Source organism: Podarcis erhardii, assembly GCF_964252035.2.
Source record: "Podarcis erhardii genome assembly, chromosome: 8".
NCBI classification, from domain to species: domain Eukaryota; kingdom Metazoa; phylum Chordata; class Lepidosauria; order Squamata; family Lacertidae; genus Podarcis; species Podarcis erhardii.
The window spans coordinates 22,894,794-22,918,184 of NC_138499.1; the positions used below are offsets into that span (position 1 = coordinate 22,894,794).

Here is a 23,391-nt window from a genome sequence, read left to right on the forward strand (position 1 = left end):
GAAGCAATCCGCAAGCCTGGGGAGTCCGTGGGAGTTCCCGCAGGGCTCCCTAGGCTTGTGGATATCAGCCTGCTGCCCGAAGCCTGGGGCGCACTGAGCAGCGCGCCCCGGTCTTCAGGCAGATATCTGCAAGCCTGGGGAGACTGGCGCAACTTCCCGCCGGGCTCCCTAGGCTTGTGGATAGCAGCCTGTTCTGGGGGCTGGCGAAGCTCGGGCTTCCCCCGCCCCAGCCCCGTGCCTGGGGGGGGGGGAAATAATTTTTTTTCTTTATTTCCCCCCAAAAAACTAGGTGCGCCCTATGGGCCAGTGCGCCCTATGGGGCGAAAAATACGGTAACTAGACGTACAACAGGTATCAACATTTTGCTGTTAATCACATTCAAAATGGTTATGTCTTTTTTTTCTGTTCCAGTTTAGAAATTTCAGGCTTTAAATTAGGCAACTACAAAGTTACTATTCAACACATATCTTTGTTTTAATATCACATATTGACAACTGCGCAATTATGTTGGTGGGTGCAGCAAGGAAACACAGGCAAGTGTCATAACACTAGGGTTTCCTAAATTATCTAGCCTATGAAGAACTCTTCATAGGATTTTAGAAATTACATGCTGAATGCTTATGTAGTCTCTAGTAAAGGGAAAGCTGCTTGTTGCATAGTGAAGTTGTTCATCCTTTTTGGCAGTGGATACAACACTGTGTCTCTTTTTCAGGTGACACAAAATTGGACTGACAGAAGGTACAACAGAATGAAATGCTACTGGAGGTCACAAAATTAACCTAAACTATATCAGTAGCATATCTAGATATAAAATTTTAAATGCCTTTTTAATGCAAAATCCAAACATTACAATAGTAATGGAGACATTTAAAAAGTAAAAGTAAAAGGATGTGCACATTGTCTTTAAGAATTCAACCAATAAAACAGGCATTATATAAACTATTATTTCACTACAGCTACAATGTGTTTCTTCTTCTCTGACACAAGCGGTACAGATCCAGGCTTGCTATGTTTCCGGCGATTCATTTCCCTGAAATAAGAAACATCAAAATTAGATTATTTCAGCCACAAGGGGTATAATTTTATTTAAAAAACAAAGTACTTAACTGACCATACTCTACATTGCTTCTGAAAAACAATATACTGAAAATGCCCTACTGTATTTGGAAAATCACTAACTGGCTGCTAGATCATAAACTTGGGCAGAAACTCATTTTGAGTTGCTTCTTTTAGGCAACAGATTCAATTAAAACAAAACTGAATAATGTATTTTATAGTGTTCTCTACTATTTCTAAGGATCGTCTATTTTGTTCCATGGAGAAACCACCTGTTCCTTTTCTCTTGAATGTGAGTATTTACCACCACTTTGCCTTCCCTTTCCACCCCATTGCCTCATGCAATCTAATTGCTTAAATTAACAAATAAATGTTACAGAATCATTTGCAATAACCAATACATCATCTAGTCCAACTAAAATAATTAAAGCTTGCCAATAGACTCCTGTACAGATTTCTTTCATTTTGGTAAAATTTCAATAGAAAAGAGTAAACTGAACTGCTCTTCAAGCTAGCAAGTTTCCTCTAAATCTATTCAAAAGTGTTGCTGGGCTAACTGAAAGAATGGCCCAATATAACATCTAATTTAACAAGGTAAAGTTAAGAAGTAACATACTTTCGCCGACGAGCTTCTCTCATGATGCGTTGCTCTCTGGCCTGGCTATAGATCATCTTTGGCAAGTGTCGATGGCGATTTATACGTTTGATTTGGGGGTGGTGCTGGAATTTCTCTTTCAATTTCTCATTGTAGTTCATAGCTGCTTTTTCCCGAGGAAGAAGCTACAGAAACAGACCCTGGTGTTAAAACTGAGCAGGTGGTAAAGATGACTTATTCCATAAAGCAAGACAGAACAGTTTTAGAAGTGTGCAATTCCACAAGAAGTATTGTTGGTTCCTGTGTGTCTGCTAACAGGTACAAAACTGTCCCTGCCAGATCTCCAAGAACCTGGCAAATATCAGCTAAAATTGTGCAATCCACACTGTGCAAGCATGACAGAAAAAGAATCTGGATTCTTTAAAAGATGTACTAGAAACTATATTCTTCTCCCATCCCCCACAAGTGGACTATTCAGGTTGAGGGGACAGAAAGAGTAGTAAGAAGGAATAAAACATCACATGTTAAATAACCCTCCAATTAACTGCAATCACCCTGCCCATTAGAAGAGGCAGCAAATATGAAGTAGTCCCTGGAGTGGATTAATTGTCTATTTCAGAGGGAAGCAGAGATACCATCAGGGCCTATGCCAGGCAAACTACCCCCTCCCTGCCATTTGCCAAAAAACATAATTTGCCTTGTGAGAAGGAAGGAGGGGGGCTGGAGGAAGGGGGCTGTTCATGCTTCATTTTTAACTGCAGATAAGTGAGTGGCAAAACTGTGTAACTGTAAAACTCCCGGTGTGCCTAGGCAAAAAGGCGGTATAGAAATTCAATAAATGAATAGTTCGTTCCAATAGCAGTGGAAAAGAAATGGGCAAAAATGTAATCAAAGCTTATTGGACGCTCAGAAAAACCAAGAACTAGTAGAACTTGTTTTCAAGTAAGTCTGCTTAAAAGTGCTACCTAAAACCATTCTGGGAACCCATCTTACTTACATACTAGCTACCATCCCCAAGTTACTCAGTCCAACGCAAGCATTAACATGACCTATTTTTTCTTTGGATTTTTCAGCAGGCATCTTAGGGCTCCAATAACCCTGTGAGGAGAGTTCCACTCACAGCACCCACTAATGGAAGGAGTGGGGAGAGGAGGTGATTTTTACAGATCCCCCCCTTCCGCCTGAAATTTGCCCCAGATGGTTGAAGAACCCTCTTCAGTGTGGGAGATGATGTGGACAGAAAGCTGCAGGGGAAATAACTAGAAGTCACATTCTGCCCAATTTTGTTAGCAGGTACCACAACTGGATCAAAGTCCATCTACGAAGGTCACCTTTGGATCCAATCACAAATGGATAAATACTTGCACCTGAAGTTGACGCAAGAACTTACATATTTATTATTTAAGTTTGCCATACTTTATAAAATGGCTGCCTATTTGTTATCACTTTACTGGCAATCTACGCAGAATTTCATCACTCCAGTGTTTTAGAGTAGGAATAATTTTTTGCTGGAAGCAAGGAAGCAGAAGCCCATTCTACTCTGCTGCTTAGTTAGGTATAGCTTATTTTATTAATTGAGTAGGACAGTTTCAATTAGCCTCTCTTCCTGGACACCTTGATTTTTTTTCTTCTATATCTATAAAAGGGTCTAGTGAATTAATGGGAGGGGGGTTGTTCACCTATAGAGTCAAAACCTAAGCATCTTGATGCCAAACCCCTAATGATTTCACCAACATACACGAATAAAGAAAGTCACCTTTTGGGGCTCTAGAGGAAAACATTTGATACAAATATCCAGCTGGAGTTGTCTTAGCTCTCAAATATAAGATATTAAATTGAATCAATGTTAGCAGACATTTACAGGAATGAAATACAGTAATCCTTTACAAATTACATGCGTTATTTTTCCTTGGTCATTATCTCAAGACATCCCATAATAGTTTGTTTAGTCAGCAATACATTCCAGGCATTCCTGCAGTGCAAATTGTCAATGCAATCCAAATTAAAAGGCTTTCATTTTAATTAAAGGCAATTACTTTAAAAATGGTTGCTCCTTCTGCAGACAAAAACAATACTGTGAGTTTATATGCACAGCACTCCTGAATTACTGCGTAGGTGAATGTGTGCAAAATCAGGAAGGGGAGGAGAGGGAAGGGAGCTTGGAATAGGAGGAAAAGTGACAGGGTAATATCCATGATGAGGGGCATTCATATAAAGGTCAGTATAATATAAAATATAGCATGAATTTTCACAAAATGGCAGTAGAGCAGAAGCCAGGGGCATGTCTCAGGATTAGGCATGAACTGCACCTGATATTCACATTATGTTCATAGCCCCATCATGTTATAAACACCTAGAACAGAAATCTCAATATCTCTTTTTTTAAAAGCAAATGCACAATTGTATCATCACCTCCCTGACCTCAGTTCAATACATATTGACAACTTGCTCTTGTTAGCGCAAACAGGCCAGACTAAATTCCTCCAAAGCATCAGCTTTGAGGGCTGTCCTGGGCTTGTGAGACTATGATCCAAGATTAAAGATGATTCCTGTTATTATATAGCAAAGGCAGAAGCAAAGGCCTCACACTAGCACTTCAAATATTATATTTGTGCCTATATGCTACTACTTCAGACAGAAGCTCAAAAGGACTGGGCTATAAAAGCTCACTGAATTACTAAACCCCATACCAATTGTTATACAATCCAAGAGAGTTCTACAAAACATTACAATGAGTGAATACTTGTAATTACTAGTTCATTTACATTATCATGACCACAACTGTAGCTTTCTCTTTGTGAAGAAGATACCCAAGATTAGCGTGCAGCGTGTCTAAATTGTATCAGGTGCACCGCATTAGAGATTTAAAATGCCCATCTCATGTAACTTATTCAATTGCGTACAACTTTTGCAATGTAAAAGCAGATTTGCTTTCACAAAGTCTGCATTACATAGATGCAAAAACGTAAAGTTGCTATTTTGGAAAGCAGCACAGTCCTTTTTAAAGAACACTCTCCTGCAGCTGTAACAACTAGATGTCACTTGTCTCCACCACAGTTACCCAGAATATCACAGGCTTAATCGTCAGTGGAGTGTAGACAGGGTAAGCGCCTCTGGCTCCTGCAGAGATGCTGTTCTTGCTAGAGTGTTCCACTGATTTTACGTAATGAGTTCAACGCCAAATACATTAATGAAGCAAAGGAAACATGAATGTCAGAAATGATGAATACTTGAGCAGCCTCAGTGTCAAAGTACAACTACCAGTCAAATAAACACTCATCAACTATGAAAGCCACAACCTAAGCAGTGTATTTAGGTCTAATCCAAATGTCAAGTAAAATTGTGCAGTGCATCTGACAGAGGAGAATTCTGCAATGATGGAGAAGCTCCTCTTATTCATATTGGTTTCTTTAAAGAAAAAAAAAGGTTTAGCCTGCATGACACTTCCAATGCATTAAATCTTATTGCATTTTTTTTCTTCAGAAGCTTAATCTTTGGCAGTATCACATGAGCATGGAGCTGAATGATCAACTCTACTCTCTTGAGGAGCATTTAGCCAAACAGCTACTTATGCGCTCCTCCCCCAGTCCCACTGCTGCACTACCCAGTGCTAAACCAGTCTGATTGAATGTGTCATAAAAAACTCAGGCTTATCATTTGTCTCGCTCCCGACAAATCTGGAGGAGACAATCTGGAGAAAACAAAGAGCAGGAGCCCCAGGTACTGCCATGGAAATGGGGGAGGACTGCAGTGGCAGCAATAACCTCTCTGAGAAGCCACGGCCTCATGCTAACACATGGTTTGCTCTTAGCAGTACGTGTGAACTGAGCCACTGAACAGTTATATTCAATTGATAGAAATATATACCATAATATATGGTAAACATAATATATGAGCAAACTCAAGGCATGCTAGTTGCAATGAAAGATTATCATGCATACAACTAAGCCAAATTAAAGATCAGCATTTTAAATACATAAATATAATTTTGTCACCTTAATTCCCTTTTTAAAATATAATTTGAATTTACTTACCACACCAAGTTTTTCAGAAGCATTAGCTTTCCACAAACGAATGTTCATTTCGTCAGAGCCACACAAGATATATTTGTTGTCAGATGTCCATTTAACAGTAATGACATGCTGCATTCGCTTTGTATGATAGACTTCTCTAAAACAAACAAACAAACAAACAAAAACACCTATTAAATTGGAACATTTATACTGATGTTTTCTTTCATCATGCATTTTCCTTTCAACACTGGAAAGTGTTATTTTTTTATTCATAAAAGGGACCAATAAGTTTATTTTTAAGGTATACAACGTGTATTGCAGACAAATTAAACAATATGTAGCACCACCTAAATCCTCAGAAATTACTAACTGCATACAAAAGACTCAAAAATAATTACCATATTTTTCGCTCTATTGGGCGCACCAGACCATAGGACGCACCGGACCATAGGAGGGGGAGAACAGGGAAAAAAATTTTTTTTCTTGTTTTCCCCCTCTAAAACAAGGTGCGTTCTGTGCATTCAACCGAAGCCTCCGGAGCCCATCGGGAGTTCCTGTTGGGCTCCGGAGGCTTTGGGTTCCTTTCGACCTGCTCTTTGGGGCTGGCGAAGGGAAGCGCTGCTTTCCCCCACCGCCAGCCCCAAAGACCAGGTCGGGGAGCAGCGTGAAGGCGTCACGCACCTTCCCGCTATCCCCCGAGCTTGTGGGGCTGGCGTTGCAGCCTTCCCCCCACCTTCATACAGCTTTCATAGCCTCCGCAGGACAGCGGGGTGAAGGCACCCTGCTGCCCTGGGGAGGCTTTGCGCAGCTAACCCCAAGCTAGAACAGCGAGACGGAGCGCTGCGCAGCACTCCGTCTCCCTGTTCTGGCTTTGGGCTTAGTCGCGCAGCCTGCATTTGCTCTATAGGACGCCCACACATTTCCCCTTAATTTTTGGAGGGGAAAAAGTGTGTCCTATAGAGCGAAAAATACGGTATCTCTGGGGCCCTTACCCAACACTTCAAGGAAGATGTCTGTTACCAGAATACACAGATGAGATAAACAGTGGTCGTGTGAATCACCTCTGTGCTAATAATGACAACTTCTAGCCTGTTCCCATGACTCTGAGCACATGGAAGACCAAACTGATTTTTTGGGGGGAGGGGGGTAACTATCAGCTAAGCTTCCATTAACTAGGTGTGCAGTTGGCAATACCAGGCATTGAAGCTGTTATATAGATCAGCTTTTGACATTCAGTCAGAAACTCAGTCAACACCTGCTTGGTTGTAGTTCTGCTTAAGTGCAAAAAACCCCTGAAACATATGTCATTGAAAGTCACATGACCAGTTTGGCTTGTGGCAGCAAAGATAAAACTCAGCAGAGCCTATCTTGATGAAACCTAGATGATACTGTGAACATTTTTTCTCCAATAGGCATTCCAAGCTGGATGAATGTGTCCCTGCTAAGGTATCTGATTTGTATTTTTAAAATATGTATCTGCTGGTGTTTTCTCTTTTGGTTTTAACTGGGGTTTTTAATAGTTCTTTTCTTGTATCTTGCACATTGGCTTGAAACGTGTGTAAGACAATTCAATAATAATAATCATCATCTAATAATAATAATAATACAGTGGTGCCCCGCAAGACGAACGCCTCGCAAGACGGAAAACCCGCTAGACGAAAGGGTTTTCCGTTTTGGAGGCGCTTCGCAAAACGAATTTCCCTATGGGCTTGCTTCGCAAGACGAAAATGTCTTGCGAGTTCCTGCGGGTTCCCCCCCCTTTTTCCCAAGCCGCTAATCAGCTGATCCGCTGATAAGCCGCTTAACAGCTGATCGCTAAAAGCCGCTAAACCGCTAATAGCGCTAATCCGCTAAGCTCTCAATGGGCTTGCTTCGCAAGACGAAAAAACCGCTATATGAAGAGCCTCACGGAACGGATTAATTTCGTCTTGCGAGGCACCACTGTAATTAACAACAACAACAAGCAGCAGCAACATTATTCCAAAGGGTCCCTCAATCCACAGGAATAGCTTTTTGTGGGAGAGAAAAAAGGAGCTGCAAAAGCAATGTTACGCAAAATGAGTTCCACTCTTCGATATAACGCCTTAAATTAGAGCAAGTACTCTGTTCTGATTTAAATTATACTCTAAAATATTTATAAAGGCGCAGAGTACCCATCTTGTAATTATTTAACAACTATGTACAATTTACAATTATTTTCATTTGGTTATATTATTTATTGTAACCTATATTTTTTCTTCATTCAAGTCTACTGTTTAAAAATAAATACATAAGACATAGAACAGCTATAGATGATAATTACTACTTACATGGAGACTTTGCTTATGTCCCCAGTAGTCTAATTTGTTTTCAATTAAGATCGGAATGCAACCAAAGCACATTACAATCATGAATACATATTCATAGCTTTATTTTATTATTCACTGCCACCACAGGGCTACTAAAAAAACAATCTTGCTCTGAGGTGAAGGGAGATGCAGTTTTGAAGTATGTCTTGGCCATTTTATTATACAGATTGATATCATATAGTGTTATATAATTTTAATTGGTGCTTATAGTTTCAACTATAAACAGTGGGCAACATCAAACAATATTCATCCTCTAGTTGATGGAAATCTGCTTGTGTAATTGGACTTGTGGTTTCTCTTCTCCCCTTCCAGTCTCTGCATGCCCCAAAAAACTGCCCAAGAGGAGTCTCCCAAAGCACCAGAGCAGGTTTTGGGGGTGCACATGGGGTTGTAGTGGATACCCTCTTCTGCTATACTGAATCTCACCCAATATTTTCAGTGAGGTTTGCCTGAAAAGAAGTATGTTCATATGTGCACGCTTATATATGAGTTTAGGAGTTCAGGAGGACCTCACAACCAAGCCAGAGCCCCATGAGTCTTGGGCTGTGCACATATAAAATAAGGTTATAGTATGATAACAACCAACAAATTCAATTTATTGAGATTAACTGTTTTTCATATATAATGTAGACAAAAGAGAGTGACTAAAGAGGAAGTCTCCCCTTTGCTCAAATTATTAGTTTTTTAAAGAATGGTCCAATCACTCCTTAACATATTAGATCATTAACTTCATGACATATTTAACAGCAGTCATGACATTCTGATAAAACAGAGTACTTTATTTTATACAGAGTATTTACCAATAAAGTACACCACTTTATTGGTGCCCTCTACTCTCCTTATTGATCTCTGGAAGAAAATAATTGTATGCAATTTCAGATGCTTCTTTCACCTAACCCTTTCTTTTTAAAAAAATACTTTATTTGTGCCTTTTGCTTGTCACAAGTTTTGAAAAATCACTCTTCTGAGGACAAGAGCAATACAATAGCATATGGGTGAATAACTTGATTCTTTCATTTAATCACACAAACATCTGGTTCATTTGCCAAGGGCTTTTAATGAACTTAATAAACAGAGTATCTCTTATTTCTTCTGTCTTCTCAAGTTTCACATTCAGGGCTTAATTAGGAACACAAAATATGCCATGGCTTATGAGCCCTTGGGACTGTGAAAGAAGCCTCCTGGATTAGACAAATAAGTTCAGCAATGTGCATTTGATAAGTAAAATATTACTTCTATGCAAAACTCATGTTTTTTAAAACGATCTCATTAAAGAGGTTATGTGGATCCTGGAAGTCAACTAATACACATACACATTATTTTCTGAGTTTGAATGACTTTACTGTGTCTCAACACAGTCTGTCAATACTGTATTTTAACTGTTTCTTTTAATGATGTATTTTTATAATATCTTGAACTCCTGAGAGGCAAAGCTCTATTCTGAAGGAAAACAGAGCTACTTTATATAAGTAGGGGTAGGGAAATGGATCCTGTCAGTGGGTCAGATGTTGACCTCTCCCAGCCCCACAGGAGAATTTGACAGATGGCATAAGAAATAAGGTCACTCCACGCAGAGAAAAGTGACTTGTTTCTTGAGCAGCTCACCATTATACATGACACAAGACTCTTGAAAGAGTGGATTTGCAAAAGCAAAAATCCCACTGAGTGAGCCCGTCATTAGGCTACTCTAAGGTAGGATTTAGAACCCAATCAATTTTAGTTTGGAAATTCAATATACATTCTAACAAATAGGAAGTACTGAAATACTGGAAAATTCAACTGGAAATTCAACAGCTGTGAATTATTACTTTTTCAGTGCAAGCAACAAACAACTACTGGTAGGAGGATATATCCTTCCTCAAGATAATACACACATTAAATAAGTTTATGAGAGCATTAAGAATGGTGGGAAAGGAGGAAGGGGTCCCAAGATAAGCCTATTTGTAAAATCACTGACCTGCTGTGACCTTTGTCTACTGGAAAAATGCGAATAGATTTATCAAAGCTGGCAGACACAAATTCTTTCCCAGTAGGAGAGTAATCCACATCAAGGACTGCAGACACATGATCCATATGAACCACTACAGGCTTGTCAAGAAATCGCATATCAAAAGTATATAAGCTGCAAAAGAAAGGATGTTAACACTTTACACTTTATTCCATTATGTTCAATTGCTCAGGTAAAGCTTCATTTCCAGGGGCTGAATACTAGAATAATCAAATGTATTTTCAAAATCTTTGGACTCACATGTCTGACTTTGATACAGCATTTTGCTTGTATCATGAAGTGTCATAATAAAAAAAGGAATTTAAAAGCATTGGAGTAGTTTTTCTATTTTTGTATTTTTTCTTGTACACTCCTCTGAACAAATAAATTACAAAGCAAGCATGGCAGGTGCCCATTGGACCCCAGGAGTACATTTTACCCTTAGAGGCCAATTCTGCTCTGAGTGAGCTTCAACTTGATACACGTGCAGTGATCTATTGAACCCCCTCCTTATCAATGAGCCCAGTATTTCATCCAGGCATTGTTTGTTTCTGCTTTGCTTTTTGTTCCATTGTCCTCCCCCGAGGGTTCCTGAAGGAATTGCCAAATTGATTATCATATATTGGACATCTTGAAGGTCCACACAGATGGAAAAACCAACAAGTTAAAACAATTTAAATAAGTAGCTCTTTCGATTCCAGATAAAAGTTAAAATCCAACAGCCTCCTTGTAACTTCTATAAAAATCATATCCTTACACAAAGCAGAAGTCAAAACTTAAAATTACAAATGTTCTGAATAACTACAGAAGTCTAAATAGAGAGCAAGTAAGGCAACAATAATTCTTACTTGAAGTCCTCATTTGCAGCAGTGAAAATGAAAGCTTCCATGGGATTCCAGCAAAGCGTATTTGTTCTCATATCCAAGATAACCTGAGAAAATTTAAATATTTTTCAAACATTTTTCAGATAACCACTAGAAGTTATACAGATGTATTAACAACTGGTACAAGTTCCACAAGTTCCCAACATGCCTGTGCAAGGTGTAGAATATGCTGGTGTCAGCATCAAGAATTTCCCAAAAACAAAGCGTATGTAAAGAAACTGACAAGTAAAAAAACAAAACAAAAAATTACTCAGGATGCAGCCCAAGAACTGCAGATTCAAAATAAGGTACTCATGGCAGCAGCAACCCTCTGAAAAGAAGACTGGACAAGATGACAAGATATCATCAAGTGTATTTGTCCAATGGATTCTTGTTCACAGAAGCCAGGACTACTAAAAAAATACAGGTCCCATGATCTCAAACTCACCTAGGCTTCTACAGCTATCAGAAGAACCATAATGCACAATAATTTTTTCTCATATGATGACAATTCCTTTACTGAGGGAATAGTTCACCAATGAAATGTACCTGTAGTTCACCAATGAAAACTACAGGCTTGGACACTCCTCTTTTACTTGGGGCAGACTTGTATAGAGGGTAGATATTGTGAAATTATGTTAATTGGTTTAAATGCAGACCCTGGAACATACTGGTAGTAATTTGCTTTGCTGATCAGAAACTCTGTAACAAGGCTTGAAAAAAAGCCAGATGGCAATGAAAAGAGACTGCCCTGATCCTCTGCTGAAGGGATAAAACTGACAACTTACTCTAGCCAGACCCCTACTTGGCAGAAGGCTGATTAGTTGAAAAGTCTTTAGCAGTCCATATGCTGTACGGTCCCACTCTAAAAGGCAATAGTGGCGACAGCTGGGAGATATTGTAAGCCAAAGAAGGAAGTTTGTTATCCTCAGTCAGTGAATACCTTTCACCTTTACTGAACCTTGAAGAGGCTTCAAATATCTCCTTTTTGGTGGGGAAACTATTTGCATACCATGATCTTGTACCATTTATTTACCAAATAACTGAACAAACCACACCATGAACTGAACCACACCAACAAAATTTCAATTGTGATGTATGATCTATTCTAATCCACAGACAATGTTGTGTATTGAAATGTTCCATTTCCACAGCAGTGACATTTCGGAAAAAGGGAGCCTAAGTGTTTTACACAGGTTAAAAAAAGTGAGACTCCAGCTTGCTGACTCACAACCTAAGAGAAACAGAAATTAGTACAGTGGTACCTCGGGTTACATACGCTTCAGGTTACAGACTCCGCTAACCCAGAAATAGTACCTCGGGTTAAGAACTTTGCTTCAGGATGAGAACAGAAATCGTGCAGCGGTGGCACGGCGGCAGCAAGAGGCCCCATTAGCTAAAGTGGTGCTTCAGGTTAAGAAGAGTTTCAGGTTAAGAACGGATCTCCGGAACGAATTAAGTACTTAACCCGAGGTACCACTGTATAAGGAAGTGTGACACATAAGGGTATGGAGAGGTCCCATGGTACTGTCCTTTTCCAAATCCGCACTATTTTAATGTGTGTACACACCCACACACCCCACTTGATTATAAAAGCCTCAAAGTGGTGTATAAATAGGTAAAACAATAAAATCAAAAAACATATACAGCAATACTGAAAAACTTTTTTTAAAAATACAGAAGTTATGATACTAAAACAGATTATAACGACCTCAAGTTTCGAAGCTTCTGGGTAGGATTGTCTAAACAAGAATGTATTTAGCAGGCATCGAAAAGCGTGCAGTGAAGGTGCCTGCTTGATCTCAACAGTTCCAAGGGTAGGTATTCAAAGCATTCTTCATACCTCCACTATCTCTCTACAGTAGTCTAAAGCAGGGGTGGGGAACTGGATACAGCCCAACAGCTGTTCCCCTACCCCGCTGCCCCCCCCCCTGCACAGGCCACTTTTGATAGGTGGGTGCTTACCCATCCATCACCTGACATCATCATGGCATCAGTTGAAAGTAGACCAGCTTGAACTCAGGCCAGCTTACTATGAAAGATCCCTTTAGTTGATCCTCTGCTTTCAACAGGGATAAGATGCAGTCGGAGCTTCCCAATAGGCAGCTCTGGAGCACAGCCAAACACGGTAGGGGTTGCCGTCAGTACAGATCAGTTGATCAGCAATGACTGCAAGCCCCGCTTGCTGCAGGGACTGGTTGTGCGTGGGAGCTTCCCAGTGGAACCAATCCCAGTGTCAAATATAAAATGCACCACATTAATTATTATTATTATTATTATTATTATTATTATTATTATTATTATTTGCACTATCATTAAATTATTAATCGCCTTTTAAACCACCACCTCAAGGCAATTTACATAAAATTTAAAACACTTAAAAACACAAAAACAACAAATACTTTTAAAACAAGACTTAATCCCTAGCAAATGGAGACTTGTGGTAAAGACCCATTTATCCAGCTAGAAAAGTCCTATTTAGCCAAAGGAAATCTCCGCTTGCCAAGAAACATTTTGGAGCACATTTCAAGTCTGCCAACTGTTCCTTTGTAGTCAAATATTTATCTGCCTTATTTGCACACCTTATTTGCACCTTATTTGGGTGTGATGTGGGAGGAAACAGCCTTGTGGGCAAAGGCTTCTCAATGCTGGCCTAAAGTGATCTCAGAAAAGCTACATTTTCTATATGCTACATGTCAAAGAATTCTATATTAAAAGAATCTTGCACCCAACCGAGAACTATGAAAATTATGGAGCTCCTTAGCAGTGGAACTTAATAACTTCCCTTCCAAAATGAAAAGGTTTGTGCAGGGAATGCATACACAGACACTTCAGTCACAGGATCTTAAAGATTATGCATTACCTTCTTCAATGCCGTTGATTGTCTCATGTCATATAGCACAATATTCCTGTCTGAAGCACAGCTTCCCAAAAGGTACATCTGAAAAATTAGTTGCATATCAAGTAATGTAAATATCGTCAAGCAAAAAACAAAACAAAAAAATTCTTAAATTGTTAAGTGCTAACTGAAAAAGGTATAATATATACAGGTCTTGTTTAAACCAGCAGCTCTATCTTTTAAACAGTGTAATTTTCAGCGGCAGTACATAAGCTATCTTATTTAATCTACTGTTGCTAAAAAAGAAAAAGATAATGTGGAGGGGATAAAGCTCAAGACATTTCCCAGATCTCATGCTTTTAAACTGATTTTAAAACCTAGGAGAATCTAAAAGTAGTCTGAGTGGGTGGAAGGAATGACAGGGGAACTCTTAAAACTGCTCAGTGTGTGCAATGAGTGCAATCCTTGGATATGTATAGTTAACAGATGCCCTTTTTAGGGTTCATGACCCCATCTTACTTTACAATTGGGAAATCTAATACTTTTCGTTTTAAACATCTCTACTTTTCCACCCAAGATTGTGTTCTGCTCCTTTTGCCTTTTCTGTGAACATCTACCCCCACTTCCTCACTGTCCATCAAGCCATTTCTCCCCTTCCAAAATCCTTCCTCAAAATCTACTTGCAAAAAGCACAGACAAGAAGGTCTGCTGTCGCCTGTGATTTCTGTGGTCTTTTCACCCTCCTCACTCATTATCTTCCTTCACCTTTAATTACTGAAGTTATCCTCCAACTCCTCTAAAAGGATATACAACTGCATTTTATACAGCGACGCTGACTATGTTGCTGGTACTAAAACATTTAGTGACAGTCCTTACAGTGGAATATATATAAATAAGTTGTTACCTCAATTGGATTGAATTTGACACTGCTTATGCTATCGACTCCCCACGTCAAAGAGCATAAAGGACTGGTTCTCTGTTCATCCCAGATATCAACTTGATGACCACAAGTAGCAAAAACAGGATCCTTCCAATGGTGATCAATTCCAGTGTACACAGTCTTTAAAATGCAAATATAAAAAGCAGTACCAACAATGAATTGCTGGTTTTATACTCGGAGGGTTTTGTGCTTAGTGCCAATGCCAGGAACCGCAAGAGACATCTAAAACAGTCAGAGTAAGGGAGTCCTGCTTCAGCAACCATTGCTGAGCAGGATTTATTTCTTTTGAAGCCTCCTGTGACCCAGAAATTCAGCAGCGGAATAGCAGCTGGAACATCTGAAGTCAGGGTGGATGCTTGGAAACACCCTTGCCTCATCGCCCTCTGGCATCGAGTGCCAACAGGTACAAGAGACAGCAGCAATCTTGATAAGGAAACCCAATCTCATGAGAGACCCTTAAGGTCTCAATTGTCTGTTTTATTTATTCAGACATTTTGCTAGTCATTTCCAGTAACTTTGGTTAGGAAGAACAGTACAGCATAGCTATTTTTTTAAAAAAATACAGTTAACCATGGGTACAGCTCTACAAGTACTTCAAAAGTTGCAACCATTTTTTCCCCATTTGTGTGCACAAGCTTTTTTTATCACATTTTCAATTAAAATCCCACCAGAGGCAACAGGATAGCAAGTCACTATACCTGAGTGGACCTATTTTTAAAAAGCTAAATGGTAGCTTAATCCACTATCCAGAAATTTTTATTACGGAAATATCACACCTATTTGCTGAACTTTAAGGAAATGGGGTTAATTATCACTAGCATGAATATATGCAGCTGAATTCTACAACTTACTGCACCAGGGCACAAATACACAAGAGGTATGGCAGGAAATTACAACCTGATTCTTCCTGCAGCCTTTTCAGTGGTCTTTCCATGCCTAAATCTCACCCTTAGTATTCTTCCAGATACTGGGTTGAAAACTCATCTTCCTGCTGAATTTTTGGTGGCTGACAAATGTGACAACTCACATTTATGGTATTTTATGCCAATTATGTAATTTATGATAATTATTTTAATGATTTTGGTTAAGGTGTTTTATGCTTCTTTTCTCTCTTTTTTGTAAAACAACCCATGACCATTTTTGTTGAAGGCCAGTATAAAACTCTAATAAATAAACTAACTCATACAGAGGCTTTGTACCAGCATTGCAAGGGCACTCAGCTTATGGGAATATTGTCCGATAACGGCATTCAGTGACACCTACAACATCTTTGACACTACAGATCGAAGGTCAATAGTTTTCTGCTCGTATTCAAGTAAAACAATACCTTCATCTGAATCTTTAAACACAGAAGGAAAGGGAGAGCAAAACAAGACAATGAATAAAGTAATACCTTTCCAAGAATCGTATTTAGTGGTTCTTCTGCTTCCCCATAAGCTGGCACCTCCATTTTCCAGTGCTTCACTGTTTTATCATCACCAACCTATTGATTTGGGAGAAAACATTGTATTCATAGTAAGAGAGTTACAATTCAGTCCTTCTGACGTTTATGTGAAACTAACAAGTGTGCATAGTCAATCTTAAATTTACTTCCTGGAGGAAGAACTGTGAGGGGAGAGACTTCATCAGGCAAGGCCTTCTTCCACCTGCCTTGCCCCACCCTCCAGTCTCTGCTTCTCAGTTTGTATTGTATTATTTTATGCACTGTGATTTGCCATTGTTTTATTGATTATAGTTCAGAAATTATTTATTATAATTGTTTAGAGTGGATTTCTGTTTAATTTTCATATGTGATATTTAATATTATTCTATACTATTCTAATGGATTGTTGAATATTACTTTATTTGATATAGGTTGCTTATTTTCAAGTTATGTTTTATTATCACATTTTTGTCTTGGATTAGATTGTTATAAGGTGTACATTCTTTGTTTCTTCAACCTGCAAACCACCTTGGGTATTGTAAAAATAGAAAGAAGGTACAGTATACAAATTAAAAGTGATGATAAACATGGTGCCAGATTGCATTTCTTCCAGACTGAATGACAAATTTCTCACATATATATATACATATATATGCTTTCGTAGATTTTCACGGGTACAGGAATGCAGGTTTTGGTGTCCTCGGGTGTCTTCCCGTGTAAAAGTTGGGGTGTCTAGGCGACGTTTCGACGAGGTCTCACTCGTCATCTTCAGGCTGGTGCTTTCGGCTTCTTGTTACTGGAACAGAGCAGGATCTCAGTGTTTGAGTTCCTATAAATACTGTAGAGGGGGTGTGGTGTATAGCCTCCAATGTTCTGGGCAGAGAGGAAGTTCCCAGGCTAGTGTGCCTTTTCTTCTTTTGTTCCTTAATTACTTGAGAGATATCCTGAGTGATTTCTTGAGTGATATCCTGAGTACCACTTAGGTGGGTCATTAGGTGTGGATTAGTTGTTAAAGTCTTTGTGTCTTGACCTCTTGAACTTTGTGAAGAGTTTTCCTGAGAAGATGGCTGTACTGTACTTAGTTGTGCTCTGGCTTGGCTTCGTGTATAGGGGCGAGCTGTGGTTTTGTGGCTTGTGTCAGCCAGATCTGTGTAGGGATTGCAGGGGGGTGCAGCATCCGGAGGTGCCACCATGGATTGGCTACTGGATGGTGTCTGTAATTCATCTGTGGAGAGGGTCTGGGTTTGGGTCTGGTGTGGTTGATTGGTGTTGGCGTTCTGTGTGCCTCTGGATCTGGTGTCAGTTTTTGTGGGGAGGGCTAATTTCCAGATGTCTGGCAAGCGGGATGTGTCGTCACGCTTGTTCATGTTGTGAGGGTGTTTCTCTATCTCGATGGCTTCCATGATTATTCTCTTGTGGTGATGTTCCGTGTTAAAGAGCAATTTGGAATCTGCAAAATTAATTTCGTGTCCTGTTTCTTTCATGTGAAAAGAAAACATGAAAGAAACAGGACACGAAATTAATTTTGCAGATTCCAAATTGCTCTTTAACACGGAACATCACCACAAGAGAATAATCATGGAAGCCATCGAGATAGAGAAACACCCTCACAACATGAACAAGCGTGACGACACATCCCGCTTGCCAGACATCTGGAAATTAGCCCTCCCCACAAAAACTGACACCAGATCCAGAGGCACACAGAACGCCAACACCAATCAACCACACCAGACCCAAACCCAGACCCTCTCCACAGATGAATTACAGACACCATCCAGTAGCCAATCCATGGTGGCACCTCCGGATGCTGCACCCCCCTGCAATCCCTACACAGATCTGGCTGACACAAGCCACAAAACCACAGCTCGCCCCTATACACGAAGCCAAGCCAGAGCACAACTAAGTACAGTACAGCCATCTTCTCAGGAAAACTCTTCACAAAGTTCAAGAGGTCAAGACACAAAGACTTTAACAACTAATCCACACCTAATGACCCACCTAAGTGGTACTCAGGATATCACTCAAGAAATCACTCAGGATATCTCTCAAGTAATTAAGGAACAAAAGAAGAAAAGGCACACTAGCCTGGGAACTTCCTCTCTGCCCAGAACATTGGAGGCTATACACCACACCCCCTCTACAGTATTTATAGGAACTCAAACACTGAGATCCTGCTCTGTTCCAGTAACAAGAAGCCGAAAGCACCAGCCTGAAGATGACGAGTGAGACCTCATCGAAACGTCGCCTAGACACCCCAACTTTTACACGGGAAGACACCCGAGGACACCAAAACCTGCATACATATATATATATATATATACACACACACACACACACCCCAGTCATTTACAACTTCCCCTTCCCTGGTTCCTTTAATTTTCCCATCCATCCCACCTATTCTTGTATATCCATTTAGCTCCCTTATTTCTTTATTATTCTTTTGTTTTGTATTATATTGTTGAATTTACCTTAATCCTACTAACGTTTGCACATGTTTACAGTTGCATCCAAATACTCCACAAAATTTTTCCATTCCTCTTTATATACTTGATTTTCTTGTTCTCTTATTTTACTTGTTAGACCCGCTAACTCTGCATATTTCGTCATTTTTAATTGCCAGATCTCCTTATTTGGGACCTCACTCACTGATTGTGAGTGACAAATCTATTGTTCTTCCAGCTGCATGCCTAAACATGTTTAAAGATCTATGGAAAAGGGCTATAAAAGCAACTGTATTTCTGTGAATAACATAGTGAACACTGCAAGTAAATGAAAAAGTAAATGAAAAAGAGTTATTAGCTCTAACAGTGTTGCAAATATTCCCGCACATCTATCCCAAGACTGAAAGCCAATGCAAGTACTCCAGTGGGACTTACTTTTGTCTAAATACAAATTGGATTAGGCTGCACAACAGGTATTAAAAAATACACATAAAATTATTTTAAGTCTCAGGTGTTTGTACTAAAGAGGGATTGTATTTAACTATGCTGAAGTACACTGCAAGGACTGCATTACTTTACTGAACTGTTTGCTAGAGGCAAAAGAATTACCTGTACTAAGTGACTGGACTTACAATAGTGACAGAGGATATTTAAATAAGAGGATATGTAAATCTATAGCTTTTTCAAACAAAGAACACATTTGCTCTTCAAACTCAAAGAAAGCAACAGATTTCTGAAATAGCAGGAGTGGTTTGAAGAATTGGCTTACCCCTGGGCTTGCTTTATGCTCCAAGAAAGTAGCATTAGTATGGAAGAGTAAAACCTAAAGAGGTGGGAAACCTTCTTCTGTCTGCATGATCACATTCCGTCATGCTCAACTTTTTGGGTAAAGTCAGAGGCAAAAATGGGCATCATAACTCTCACCTTTGTACAAGAGGTTGCATTCCACCCACACAAAAGTCAAGAGATTTCTACGAAAACACTTCTACCTCCAGACAGGCAAAAGCTTTATTGCAGTTCAAAGAGATTTGAACCAGGCAAAAGCACTTAAGGAGAGTGGGGAGAGACCCAAGGGTCAGTGAAAGAAGGCTGGAAGGCTGCATTTGACCCTTTCCCTGAGATTCCCTGCCCCTGAACTAGATAAAAAATAAGCTGCTGCAGTAGTAAGCGAGAGTTATAAAATAAAAGTACTTGATTCTATTATTTAGAAAACAGAATGGGGGGAAAGTAACAAAGAAAAAGAAGTATACCAAGCACTTTAATATGCCTCCATAATTGCCAATATTATACTTACAGTGAAGAAAGATGTACCACAGAAACGGGTACACATTCCTCTCACAAAGCCCTCATGTGCCTGCAATGTACGGGTGCATTCACGCTTCATCAAGTTCCAAATTCTAACCTATTGGAAACAAATAGCAGCATTGAACAATTCAGCATTAAAACTGTTTTTTGGAACAATATTACAAAACGGTGCGATGCCCTTTTGAAATCTAGAGATCAGGACAGTGTGATCACAACTTATGTGAAGTTTGTATTTCTGGGGGTTGCATGTAAAGGTAAAATCATTCAAAGTCAGAATGAGCCCCAGAACTGCCCAGCCACCCAACATCTCAGATGGCCCCACAATATATTGAGGGAGTCTCCAGAGCCCAGTAAACCCTTTACGGAAATAGCTTTTAAGCCCTCCATCTTGCTTGCTGGGCTCTGGGACAGTCACATGAGGACTCTGGAGATCTTGACTCCATGAGATCTTGGATGATTCCATATGATCTCGCGAGAGCATCCAGAGCCCAGTAAGCAAGGGTTTCCAGCCCCCTTTCTTCTTATTTGTTGGCAAATTGCATTAAGATCAGATCGAATAAGTAAAATTGGTGATCCTACTATAACATTATTTCAATATTTCAGGTAGCAAAATACAGGAAGCTGCTCAATTGTGGATAGAAACCAGAAATTACTGACATGTATAAATAAAGATAATACAAGAGAACCAGGGAAGGGAGTGGGGGGAAGTCAAGGGATCTAAGTAATCCTAAAATATGAATTTATTATGGTGTGAATTTTTTTCTTTTTCATTTTTTCATTATCTTCTTTTTTGGTTTATTTTCTCTTTTTATACTTGTGTGATGATAATGTTTAATTGTAAAAATCAATAAAAAATATTATTTTTAAAAAATTGTGGATAGAAACCAGACAAATAAAACAGAGCATTTTGCCAGAGGAGCTTTGAATGACTTGTGTTAAACTGGTAGCTTTTAATTGGTGGTTCAGTTTTTAAGACAATGTTATAATTTAGCTTTTGAACAGGTCCCAATGGAGGTCAGTGGGATTTACTTCCTAGTACCTGTATATAGGATTGCAGGACTAGGCATCTTCCATGGCTATATCCACAGGCAACACCAACTGAAACCAATCGAGTTACTGTTATACAATCCCTCATGCTATGATTGGATCATTACTTCCTGAAGTCACAGGCTTCCATCCTACTCTTCTCCCCAAATACCTTGTCTCAAGAGGGAAGGAGAACATACACTAGGAAACAAGAGCAACAGTTAAAATATTCTTAATTGTTTCCATTAAAAAGGCCTTTTTCAGGGCATAGCACCTAAGCACTAAAACTGAGAGTGCAATCTTGCTCATAGTTATAGGCACACACATAACTGAAATGCAAGGTTCTATTTCTTGCAGAATTAAATAACCACAGTAAAAACATGATCTGACACTTTATGGTTGTTGTTTTTATCCAATTATACATACCTCTCCATCACATGCTCCAGACAAAACTGTAGACAAGCTGTTTGGATGCTTAGCCATGCAGTTAACACCATCCCTGTGGCCATCTAATGATGCAACAAAAGGCTTTGCAAAAACACGGTCTAATTTTGTTGCATTTAGTGCCCGAGTATATTCCCGTGGAACCTCAAAGGGATGTAATGCAGGATCATAATTCCGTGGAACTATAAACCAAATAATCATATAAACATACAAAACAACAGAGAAGATTACTGTCATAAAGCTTCCTTTTGCCTTTTATGTAGCTAGTTAATAAGACACCCTTACTAGTTAAGATCAGCCTTACTAGCTTTGAGTAAATTAAGAATCCTGTTTAAATGAACATACATTGTTCATAAACAGCCCTCAAATATATTTTTAAAAAAATATATGTTTCTATCAGTCACACAATCTATTTAATGTAGTAAATTGAGATTTCAATAAACTGGTGATCAGGCAAACAACAACACTGCTCAGAGAATGTAGAACATGTTCATGAATTATATCCAATGTTTCAGCAAATTTCCTATTTCTTTTTGTTAGTTACATTTCTAAATCACCATTCCTCCCAAGAGTACCTAGAGTAATATACAATAACATATAAAACATAAGACACATACTGTATCATATATAAAACATAATAACCAACATACAAAACATCCAGAAACCTGGAACCATTATAACACACCAAAAAATCACCTGCAGCTCTGAAGTATTAAAACAAAGTAACTTCAATTCAGGAAAACCAGACAAAAATGTATTTAACGGACAACTATTTATGTAAAGCAAGGAGGGGGACAAACAGATCTTCAAGCTGAAGGCTTTCCAAAGTCAGCACGGCACTAGAGAAGGCCCTTTGGAGGTCCATGAAAAGGGTGTCGTCGTCCCCGGCACCCCAGCAATGATCTTATGGATCAAATTGTCTGGTACTGAAAAAGGCACTCCTGTAGAGTAGGCCTCATAGGCCATTACCAGGATGTTGTTGAGCCTGGTAGCACATAAGCAGTCAAGTGCACTGCTTTTAGGATTGGTGTTTCATGTATACATCTTGCTGTCCTGGTTAACTTATCAGCCTGCCGCATCACTAGTTGCAGTTTCAAGTCTTGGAGGGTAGCCCCACACAGAATACATTGCAATAATCCAGGTGCTCTGTGCAATGAGGTTAGAATTTACCATAATGTCACACAAGCCCCAGATTGTGCCAGCAACCTGGGCAAATGGCACAGGCCTTATCACTGCAAACGGGATGCAACCCAAGTCACAGGAAGGGGAGGGAGAGGAAAGACCCCTGTGCTGAGTGCTCCATAGATTTTCTTCACCAAATTTTACTTCACACGTATAAAAGAATTCCCTCCCCAATTCCGGTCGTGGTTTTTGGATAATGGGCACAGTGCAAAGCTATGTACTAACCATACTTTAAAAGTACAGAACCCCCCCTTCCCCCACCCCAAGAAAAAGGAAGAAAGAAAAGAATAGGAACCGCAGTTTGTCGCTACAAGTCCCAACACCCTGGACAAGCTACAGTTCCCATGACTCTCTGGAAGATGCCATGTGCAGAACAACTCTGAGATCTCTCCCAGCCTGAAGAGGCGCACGATGCAAAAAAGAGAAAAGGAAAACTCAGCCTGACTCGGGAGTCGCCTTCAGGTGATGGAAGCCGCTCCGGCATCGCAAAGGGAACCAAACTTCGCTTCCTAAGAATCGACGCTCAACACAAACCCGGCCGCCCTTTCGAATAACTCCCCTTCTCACCTCGCTGAAGGTCCTGCTTGGTTTCCCGCACGTAATCATCCGGATTCCGGCTCAACACCTTCACCTTCATCGTCTGCGGCTGAGGGCGTCAGGATGGCGATGGCGGAAGAAACGGTCTCCCCGCTACCCTCCGGCAGCCCACATGGACCAGGCAGAAACGAAGCAAAGCCAGGAACCACTTCCGGGTCGAGGGAGCCACTGTGGGCACGAGCGTCTACAAACGGGCGGATGAAAGAGGAACCGGCAGCTCCCTGGTCACGTGAGCAAGGGCGGGCTAAAACACTAAACCCGCCCACCGAGGGAGGCACGGACGTCCGATTGGAGCAGCCCAGGGGGAGGGACCGGCTGCTGCTCCCCGATAG

At 40.0% G+C, this 23,391-nt stretch overlaps 1 protein-coding gene across 1 annotated transcript; it reads right to left on the reverse strand.

The window, feature by feature from the left end:
• Nucleotides 1-449: 449 nt before the first annotated feature.
• Nucleotides 450-23,170, reverse strand: DCAF13 (DDB1 and CUL4 associated factor 13). Its single transcript, XM_081874493.1, has 11 exons — nt 23,030-23,170; nt 21,263-21,462; nt 19,800-19,907; nt 16,035-16,124; nt 14,606-14,761; nt 13,726-13,803; nt 10,848-10,930; nt 9,970-10,134; nt 5,686-5,821; nt 1,673-1,836; nt 450-1,030 (listed from the first exon to the last, which is right to left on the reverse strand). The coding sequence occupies exons 1-11, from the start codon at nt 23,097-23,099 to the stop codon at nt 943-945; spliced, it is 1,338 nt and encodes a 445-aa protein (XP_081730619.1). The 5' UTR covers nt 23,100-23,170; the 3' UTR covers nt 450-942.
• Between the last annotated feature and the right edge of the window lie 221 nt (nt 23,171-23,391).

Coding starts and splice junctions, on each gene's coding strand:
- DCAF13 (XM_081874493.1), bottom strand. CDS start 23,099: ATGAAGGTGAAGGTGTTGAGCCGGAATCCGGATGATTACGTGCGGGAA. Junction 13,804..14,605: donor TCAAATTCAATCCAATTGAG/GTAACAACTTAT, acceptor CTAATTTTTCAG/ATGTACCTTTTGGGAAGCTG. Junction 1,837..5,685: donor CTTCTGAAAAACTTGGTGTG/GTAAGTAAATTC, acceptor CTGTTTCTGTAG/CTTCTTCCTCGGGAAAAAGC.